This window comes from Osmerus eperlanus, chromosome 4 (genome assembly GCF_963692335.1).
Source record: "Osmerus eperlanus chromosome 4, fOsmEpe2.1, whole genome shotgun sequence".
NCBI classification, from domain to species: Eukaryota; Metazoa; Chordata; class Actinopteri; order Osmeriformes; family Osmeridae; genus Osmerus; species Osmerus eperlanus.
The window spans coordinates 20,098,096-20,108,569 of record NC_085021.1 but is presented as its reverse complement, the minus strand read 5'-3'; the positions used below and the strand labels follow the sequence as shown (position 1 = coordinate 20,108,569).

The 10,474-nt window shown below is 43.5% G+C and overlaps 1 protein-coding gene across 1 annotated transcript in view; it reads left to right on the top strand.

The window, feature by feature from the left end:
• The first annotated feature begins 7,495 nt into the window (after positions 1–7,495).
• Positions 7,496–10,474, top strand: part of mtor (mechanistic target of rapamycin kinase) — a 75,089-nt gene continuing 72,110 nt past the window's right edge. Inside the window, exons 1-7 of the mRNA XM_062460131.1 lie at positions 7,496–7,626; positions 8,083–8,225; positions 8,468–8,576; positions 8,668–8,900; positions 9,242–9,442; positions 9,582–9,716; positions 10,185–10,460. Coding sequence (XP_062316115.1) covers positions 8,097–8,225; positions 8,468–8,576; positions 8,668–8,900; positions 9,242–9,442; positions 9,582–9,716; positions 10,185–10,460 — 1,083 coding nt within the window. The 5' untranslated portion in view covers positions 7,496–7,626; positions 8,083–8,096. The remainder of the gene's footprint in view (positions 7,627–8,082; positions 8,226–8,467; positions 8,577–8,667; positions 8,901–9,241; positions 9,443–9,581; positions 9,717–10,184; positions 10,461–10,474) is intronic.

Sequence of the window (10,474 nt, the reverse complement as noted above, 5' to 3'; positions counted from 1 at the left end):
GTTGTGAATATCCTTTAGGTTGTGAATAGGAATTTCCCCTTGCCCCGCAGTCTTTTAGTATTCTGCTATGTTAAACTACTCACAAAAGATTCACAAGCCACCATTAGCGCAAGTAACCCCATTCCTGTACACAGACACACACACACACACACTCTAACCCATGCAAGCTCACACACACACTAACCCATGCAAGCTCACACACACACACACACACACACACACTAACCCATGCAAACACACACACACTAACCCATGCAAGCTCACTCACACATACTAACTCATGCAAGCTCACACACACACACACTAACCCATGCAAGCTCACGCACACACACACACATTCCAACGTTATCAAAAGAGTCTGCTGTAGCTCTTTTGTTTTCCAGAGGACAAGCTTATCCCCATTATCAGGTATCAGCTTGGGAACATAATAGGGAGGCTGGCCTCCTTGGCATCTGCCTGCGTCCACAGACACAGTGTCCAGTATCCTCGCCAGCGTAGCAAAGCCTAGAGACATGGCTTGTTTTTACTGTCTCTCCGTGCAACTATTCTGACTGAAGACACAGCATGGAAACTCTCCTTAGGTTACTGAGTAATGTGCTCATCTAGAGTATAATGATAATGACATTTGTTTTCTTGTTTCAAGGAGAAAAGAAAAAAAAAGATAAAAATAATGTTGTTTTGGTTGCTTATGAGTGTGTCATAAAACCACTCTCTTTCTCTTTTCTGCACGATAATACTTAATTTGAATATGGTAATATACCTAACTGTTGTAGAACCCCTTAACAAACTACAAAGACTTTCAAATCCATATCAGCACACAGCACAAAATTGCATGTGGTTTGCATCTTGTCAAATTGTTCCATAGCTTTGTAGGTTGACTCTGTCACAAAGTTAAGATATGTGTGAGTGGCTGTTCGAGGAGAAAACTGCTCTGGCATTTGCCAATGACATTCAGTCCCATCGGAGTCTCCTCTCCCAAGGCAAACAGTGGATGTGCAGCAAACAGCCAGTGTTTAGCTGGGCAGGTTGTCGACTGCCAGGTGTTGTCCTGCTTTGTGATCTCAAGTCTATACAGGAGAGTGATTCTCACACCTGGTTTTATCTTCCCCTTTTAGCTGGAATGCTCATGCCTCTCTCTTTCTCTTACACATGCTTTTCTTTTCTTCTCCAGTAGGGTGGAAGAGATTGAACGTTATATTCCAGGCTAAGAGAGACAGAGAGAGAGCGAGAGAGAGAGAGAGAGAGAGAGAGAGAGAGAGAGAGAGAGACAGTGAGAGCTAGCAGACCCTCTTATCTACTGTTTGAGTAGAGGTGCAATGTTTCCTGTAGTCTGTTAACACTGTCAACAAACAGGCAAACAGACCCCATCTGGATGCATTGTGGTGGATGACAGGAACTGTGGCTTGGTTGTGCAGTCTGTCATTCAGATGTACAGACACACTCTACCTCTCACTCTCTCTCTCTCCGTCTATCTTTCTCACACACACACACACACACACACACACACACACACACACACACACACACACACACACACACACAGACAGACAGAGAAACACACACACAGAAACAGACACAGGTGCAGTATTGGTCCTATCACTGTCTTACCACAGGCGTTTTATACTCTGTGTGGCAGTACTCACTAAGGAATCTAATTCACTAAAATGACAAAGATTTAGACATGGCCAAACAATACGTTTCATTACAGTCTCTATCTCTATAATGACAATCTGGAGAACCTGTAGCAAAAAGCTCCAGGGTGGTGTCCGGGGCTCTCTCTGACAGCACAGAGTACCTCATCTGCATTTAAATGACTGTCAGACACAGTTGCTAGCACAGATAGGAAACTGACCCTGAAGAAAACCAGATTGGCCAATCAGGTATTACTATTCCTGTCTTGAAAGAGGGATGGATAGTGTTCCCCTTAGTTGGGAGTTAAATTAGCATCCGCTGAACAGGCATCGCTAACTGTTATCACTGAGTACTTCTGTGGTGGCTTATACATGTTTAAGTAGGACCTGTGAAAACTGAAAATGTACAGTAGGACAGGCAAATGACCTCAATCTCCGGAACGGCTGTCATATAGCCTACTCAGTGTATGTGTTTCCTATAACAGTAACAGCAACATAACTCGGACTAATAGTGAGGGACATTACAATAAGTCTTGGAGGCCTGCGAGACTTCCCTACTCATCCGCTGTCTGTGTCATAGCTGGGGCTGTCTCCGCAGAATGGCCAGTATTACCGTCCATCTTATTTTATTGATGCCGCTCTTTGGCAGACGTCATACTGAGTCCATTAGGAAATGAGCACGATCGGGCTGTCCAAATCTCCCAAGCCACCAGAGTAGACAAAAGGGAAATTAAAACCTGTCTACTATACATCAGACTAATTTCGTTACCAGGAGTACATACTGTGATTGAAAGAATTTAAGGTTTTCTCAGCAAAGAAAAAACTAGAGTGATTTGCCTCTCAAGTTGCACAGACAATGCGGACTGATGAGTTCGCATTGTCTGAGAGGAAGCAATAGCGACTGATGATGGTGTTTCTGAAACCTTTGCTTTTGCCTCTTCTCATCCTCTCTATTCCGTCAATCAGCCTTTGATTTAAATTATATCGAAATGAGCTCTCATTTACATAAACACGGGCCTACCTCTGGTTCTCTAAAAACCTCTTCCATCTGACTCGTGTATTAGCATTAGCGTTTGATCAATGCATCTTGGCCCTGGAAGAAACCTATTGAGAATCAATATGGGTATGTGTGTGTATGTATGTATGTGTGTGTGTGTACATATATATGTGTGTGTGTGTGTGTACATGTACGGTGTGTGCTTGTGGACCTGCCAGAACTTCTATTGAAATAGAATTGAGTGATGTGCTAGAGCTAAGCACAGCAACAGAGAACATCATTCTACAGATCCTCCTCAATCATAGGCCCCCTCATTCCAAAATGGCCACCCGGCTACATTAGCTAATTGCTGATGCGCTATTGTCACTGTGTCAGTCCGTTCTGCTGATTCATCTGACTGATTGCTGTTGACTTAGTTCCATTGAGCGGGTCAGCCTTTTTTGCTATCATTAACCAGCAAGTTTAATATTCTGTCTAGACCTTCTCCAAGGAAGTTAGTTCTCCAGAGTTTTTATGACTTAAAGTTGATTGAATTTCCAATGGTTAACAACAAAAAACTACATAAAAGAAAACCCAACAACGCAATACCCGAACAACACCAGACCGAAGAAAGAAAAGTTCTCCAAAGTTAACTGAGCAACTTTAACACTTTTATTGATAGGATTAGGATACACTACTTTTTTTTTGTTTTACTGTAGAGAGGAGCAAGACCAATAATTTTCAATGTACCTGTACTTGTACTTATTACATGTTTGAAACAAAACATCGGTTTCATTCCAACAGGCCCCACATAAATTCCTGCCTATTTTACAAACAGTCCTCCATATATGATTTTCGTTATTGTAGTTGGTAGTGTGCTGCACATTTGCTATTTGATGATAGGTGTGAGACACTTGGCGAGAGCAGAGGCCAGATTGTGGAAGTTAGTGTGCGATGTTTGGATATGACCAGGTAGAGGACGAGAGCAGCCCACAACATCAAGAAACAGATGTTCATATACATACTTTCACATCTGACTCATATTGAATCACTCCAATGCCATCCCAGAGTCTCTGATCCTTCCTCTCTTGGCAATAGAGGCCAGTGGAAGCGAGAATAACCAACTGGATTTACACCAACTCTTAATGAACATGAATATGACTATGACTCGTGTCTACTTACGTTTGATAGAAGGCCACCGAAAAATATATACTTTATTTAAGGAATCATAAAGGTTGCTTTGATTAGCTTTGTCTGGATGGTGAATTTGACCAATGTCCAGAGGTAGTAGTGTTTGGCTACCAAACACATACTTGTAGATGTAAAAGAAAATATTGAATTTGCATCACAAGGACAGTGGGCTGGTTGCTAGGGTGACTAAAGAGAATTTGATCAGAATGATGATCAAAACACGTAACAGTTGATACTATTGAACTCCTTTGGTTTAGTCTTTTCTGTTGCACACTGTTTTTAATGGGTGTCTATCATCTTGTCCCCGAGGTGGAAATAGAATGTTAAAAGAGAAAATCGTTCTTTTGATCAAAAATAACCCAAAGGATGGATTGAAGATAGATGGTCGGCGTTACCTTTTGACCTGCTATTCATTCTTCATGTCTGTGAGAAGTGGTATGCGTCATAATAGAACCATTTCAAGAGTACTAGCACACACAAAAAAAAAAACAAGAGAAGGAAACAGAGAGCTACAGAAATCAAAGCTCGAGTGATGAAAGTGCTCCCAACATCCTGTCTGTCACTCAATGGAAGCAGCCAGATGCCTGTTGGGACTTGACAACCGTCTGTATATGGTGTTTCAGTTAATGCATGCTGGTAAAACAGAACTTAAGCAGAGTACCTGTTTTTCTTTGTGTGTGTGTGTGTGTGTGTGTGTGTGTGTGTGTGTGTGAACACACAGGCGTACGTGGGCCTTTGTGCGCTTGGAGGTCAGGTGGCTGAGCGGTTAGGGAATCGGGCTATTAATCAGAAGGTTTCCGGTTTAATTCCCGGCCGTGCCAAATGACGTTGTGTCCTTCACCCTACTTGCCTCGGCGGGGAATGTCCCTGTACTTTGTACTTACTGTAAGTCGCTCTGGATAAGAGCGACTGCTAAATGTGTTCATCCGACCAGGTGAGTGTGTCACCTGTTTGTGTGCCGGTAAGAGTGCCCCTTGCCGGTAAAACAGAACTTAAGCAGATTACCTGTTTTTTTGGTGTGTCGAGTGAGTATGTGTGAGCACACTTGCATGCGTGGGCCTTTGTGTGCATGTTCATCCGACTAGGTGAGTGAGTCACGTGTTTGTGTGCCGGAGGGGAAAGGTGCCAGGGCCCCTTTCCCCTCTTCACGCACCTCTTTCCGGTGAGTCCCAGAGCGAAGAGCAAACAGACTGGAGACGATGCCTGCAGCGTCTCAATGCCTCATCATTGAAGTATGTCTGGCTGGCCGGGGAGGCCTGTAGAGTATGCGCACCAGCAAGATACTACTGCTCCAATGTTCGCTTTGTCTTTACGTTTCATTTCTCCCCCCTCGCCTCCTAATTTCCTCCCGAACTCTGTGGGCCGTCTGCAGCAGGTGTTTCCTTTCAGGGCTCCTTTTAAACTCGAGTTGTTGCGATGTGATAAATGCAGACATGATGCACGCATACACATGTGTGTATCTGTGTGTGTGTGGGCATGTCCACCGATTTCTACACACAATGAGCATTCAAAGTCAAACTGTGTGCACAGAGACACACTTTGACAAACACACACGCATGCACGGACACACACACACACTTATCCGTACGCACACAGGCACACACACACCACACCGACGCATACGCAGACACACACAGACACTGGCTCCAGGAAATGTTGCTGACAAACTTTTTGCCATCCCTCTTTGAATCTGTGCCCAAATATGGAGCCAAAGGAGAGGTCAATCTCTCAGCACTGTGCTGATGGTGCACAGCATCTCCTCGAACTGACAATGACAGAAGGAATGGGGGTGGGGTGGGATAGACTCTATTACTAGCACATCTGCACCTCATATTGAACAAGAACATGTGTAGAAAGAAAACCCACTGACCTTTTGGAACAATTTATAAAATCGTGTGTGTTAATACAATCTGGTTCAGTGAGTTACGAGTGAGTGAGTCATCATGTGCTTGATCAGACTACAGTTATGTACTGTTATGAATCATAAGTGAATCGTTCACTTGGTCAGTTATGCTTTGGGAATGTGAGGGATGACACAGACAAAAAGGGCTCCATCTCTTCAATGTCACACAGAGTTCGTGAGGCACCCTAGAGAGGTTCAACGATTTATCATTCTATTCAATCAATTAGCTTATTCCATTTGGGCGTGGGCCGTTATTGAACCATTGCTTGACTCAGACATGAATCACAAGATTTCATTATCGTGTGTCCCCTGGAAATGTCCTGTTGATTTAATTCTCCCATCCATCCAGACGTCCAGCACGATACATCCCTTCTCCGTCCTTTCACTTGGAGATAGTGAGGCTCTTCTGGAACTGCTTTGATTCAGAAGTTGCCTGATCATGAACAAAACAACTACAATAACTTAATCAAACCTTTGTTTTGGAAAGAAAGGCAAAATGATGAGATTGGATGAGTTGTTTCTTATTGTCTATACCTCCTCTAACTGTACATGCCCTGTCTGCACCATTAGGATAGAACAATTCCTCAGATCCAAACAGGTCTTTGTGGAATCGTATTACACATTCAGGTGTTTCATTAGCTGTATATGTACTGCTTAGCAACCAGAATCAGAATCAGAAACAGCTTTATTCGCCAAGTAAGTTTGCACAAACAAGGAATTTACTATGGCAGGAAGGTGCATATGTTAAACTTGTAGTTTTATAAATATAAGATGTAGAAAATATAAAAAGTTGAAAATTAACAACAGTATCTAAATAATACCTGCCAATACTATAATATTTCAAAAGTAAATGAAACATAGACAAGATGGGATTCTAAGACACACCTCATTAAATGACGATTAAATGCAATGATGAGAAAAACGATAATTATGATGATCTCTGGTGCAGACAAATGTCCATGACATTTAAAACTGATAAACCAGATAATTTACCCTCCAAATCAAGAGGTCTATTTAAACCTCATCAATGCTTTGCGAATGTCATGCAGAAATAAATGTATGTATCATTTGAAAACTCAATATTTAGAGTATGCTGTATAACGACCTCTGTGTGTTTCTTTCTCTGCATCTTGGGTAGGTTTCTCTTTTTGTCAAACTATTTTCAAGGCAATGGATCCATCTAGTGGTAAACTATTGCAATTACCATTACAATGTGCAGATATTCGCTGTTGACTTTATATATACAAACCAGAGCTATTGCAAAATAGGATTTTCAATATTTTTCAATGGCTCTGCTATAAACCAGTCATAAATGAATGCTTGAACTTCCCATCAAAACACTACCAGTCATCCATGTGCGTTAGTTGGGGTGGATTCCCTATTAACAAATAACTGGTCAACTTATTACTCTTATTCATATTTTAATAATAATAATAATAAGATAAGAAATGATGAATTTTACATTATAACAAGAAGTAGTAGAGAGTTGATTTCAACATCTGTAACAATACAATAATTTCGTTTTAATTCTGTTAAAGGTATTTGTTTAGGACTTTATTGCAGTTTTTAATATAGGTTAGATTATTTATTATAAGTTTAGATAGGCCGCTATGGACTGACAATAGGAGCTTGTCAAATAATTCCAATGTACCTGTACTTCATCCGTGAACGGCAAATAAAGTTGAAACTTGAAACATTCTGCGCAGCCCTATTGACGGCTGCGAAGCGCAATATGATGTTTGAGAATGTGTTGGCGTGATCCCTGCTAGACCCCTGCCCATAGCACTTGCTTGCTTGCACCCTTACCTTAACCAGCAAGCTAGCTAAACAAAACATTTCCTACCCACATTTCAAAACAAGACAGAGCAATGAGTTAATTTCTGCCAGAATAAGGACATATTTCTTCGCCGAAACAAGTTCATTAAGTAAGACTTAGCTATCTTTGTTGTCTGCATGCTTAACAATTCAAGCGCTCATGTAATTTGCTTCAGGAGAGTAACGTAAGTGCTAGCTAGTTTAGCTGGTGGTGCTACAGTGCGAGGCACCTAGCTAGCTTTAGCTAACGAATTGTATCGAATCTTGCAGCAAAAAAACGCAAACACGTTAGCATAACAATTCTTTCATCTCTTTACAGTATTATCTAGCATTTGGCTAGTTATGCATCAATTATCAGCGAACTTGATTGCAGTAGTTTGTTCAGCCAAACAGACTAGATGGGCTACAATAACATTGAGTTAATGACAGCTAGTTAAGTTTGTGTAGCTGGAACGAGTATCCAGATTTCTGATGGACGTTGCAGTAAGTTGGTGTTACAATTTCGGTGGTTTAGACTCGCATCTGTTTGAATAGTTATAATATTAGCCTACGACTCAAATGTACAGGTCCGGCCATTCCAATGGTGATCATGTCGGGAACAGCCACTGTGCTGCAACAGTTCGTGAGTGGGCTAAAGAGTCGCAATGAGGACACGCGAGCAAAGTCTGCCAAAGATCTTCAGCACTATGTTACCACAGAGCTTAGAGAGGTGAGTTGTACTTGAACTGCTTGTGCAGTAGCCTAGTACACGTCTCCTAACTGGCTGTCATATACGTTCCCGAGCCTCTCTTGAGGCTTTAGTCTCTCCGAGGCCTTTTGAAGTGCAGCCGTGGTGCTGTTGTCCTTTATGTCCATGCTTATTCGGTCGTTATTAGCAGTGGTATAAGATGATTACAACATGTTAATCTTTATACTTAAATGTTTTTTTGTGTGTTTCGAATGCTACCCAAGTTGAGCCAAGATGAGGCCACCACATTCTATGATGAGTTAAACCATCACATATTCGAGCTGGTGTCCAGCTCGGATGTAAATGAGAAAAAAGGAGGGATTCTCGCCATAGGTAATTCTAGAAGCACACATAGATTCTTTTTTTTCTCTCCCCTCGAGTGTCTTCAACCATGACCTTAACCAAAATCGTTAACTCTTCCCAGTGAGTCTGATTGGAGTAGAGGGAGGAAATGCCACAAGAATCAGTCGCTTTGCCAACTACCTGCGCAACCTGCTGCCCTCAAGTGACCCCGTCGTCATGGAGATGGCCTCCAAGGCCATGGGTCACCTGTCCATGGCGGGGGACACCTTCACGGCGGAGTATGTGGAGTTCGAGGTGAAGAGGGCGCTGGAGTGGCTGGGCGCCGATAGGAACGAAGGAAGACGTCACGCAGCTGTAAGTAGGTCACAACTTGGGGCTGCCAGTGAGGCCTGAGGCCCTGTTCCGTGCTGCGAGTTCACCGAATAACCCGGGCTTATGTCAGGGGAAAGTAACTGACATGAGCCTGGCTTATTCTGTGAACCTGTTTTAGGGAACATGCCCCAGGTGTGTTTGTTTTGTCAATGTTGCAGTCCCTGGGGTTGTTGCGTTGGTCGTCGAATGCTTTGTTTTTATTAGGAGGGTTCTCACACTGGTCGGGGCTGTTCTTGAGCCCTGATAAGCGTTTGTTTACATGTCCTTGGAATGGAAAGTGAGTTTTCTTTTTGCGAGTAATCCTTTTCACCTTTACCCGTCAGGTGCTCGTCTTGAGGGAGTTGGCTGTGAGCGCACCCACCTTCTTCTTCCAGCAAGTGCAGCCGTTCTTCGACAACATCTTCTATGCGGTTTGGGACCCCAAGCAGGCCATACGTGAGGGTGCGGTGTCTGCCCTCAGGGCTTGCCTCATCCTCACCACCCAGAGGGAAACCAAGGAGATGCAGAAACCACAGTGGTACAAAGTAAGAGAGAACCATATCAGTTGTTTACATTTCATTGTTTTTAATCTACGTCTCGGGTACAGTTTTTTAGTATGACGACGATATCTTTCAAAATCCCTCATTCTTAGTTTGCTTCTTCTTTTCCCCCTCTTCTCCAAAGCAAACGTTTGAGGAAGCAGAAAAGGGGTTTGACGAGACGCTGGCCAAGGAGAAGGGCATGAACCGTGACGACAGGGTCCACGGGGCCCTCCTCATCCTGAACGAGCTGGTCCGCATCAGCAGCATGGAAGGAGAGGTGAAACAGCGTCTACTAGAATGTTACCATGCCATCTATCTATGATGCTTTTGTCAGGGTTATAGGTTATTTGCCCGCAATATCAAGTAAGTAAGTAAGACTTTATTTATATAGAACATTTCATACAAAAATTGTAGCTCAAGGTGCTTTACATAAAATCATTAAAAACAATAATACAAGTGATAAAAGTAGATCAAGAGGTTTTCCGGGTTCAAATTTAGACAAGTGAACGCTATACATTTACATTTAGTCGTTTAGCAGATGCTCTTATCCAGCACGACTTACAGTAAGGGACATTCACCCGAGGCAAGTAGGGTGAAGTGCCTTGCCCAAGGACACAACGTCATTTTGCACCTGATTAATCTGATTAATAGCCCGATTCCCTAACCGACATTACCGCCCTAATTCTCGACGACGTCCTCTCATCATCCCTCACCCGTCCTCTCATCATCCCTCACCCGTCCGCAGCGCATGCGGGAGGAGATGGAGGAGATCTCCCAGCAGCAGGTTGTTCACGACCGCTACTGCAAAGAGCTGATGGGCTTCGGGACCAAGCCTCGCCACATCACCCCGTTCACCAGCTTCCAGTCGGTGCAGCCGCAGCAGTCCAACGCCCTGCTGGGCCTGCTGGGCTACAGCACCCCCCAGGGCTTCCTCAGCTTCGGGGCCACGCCCGTGCCTGCCAAGAGCACCCTGGTGGAGAGCCGCTACTGCCGGGAGCTGATGGAGGAGCGCTTCGACCAGGTCTGTCACCGGTC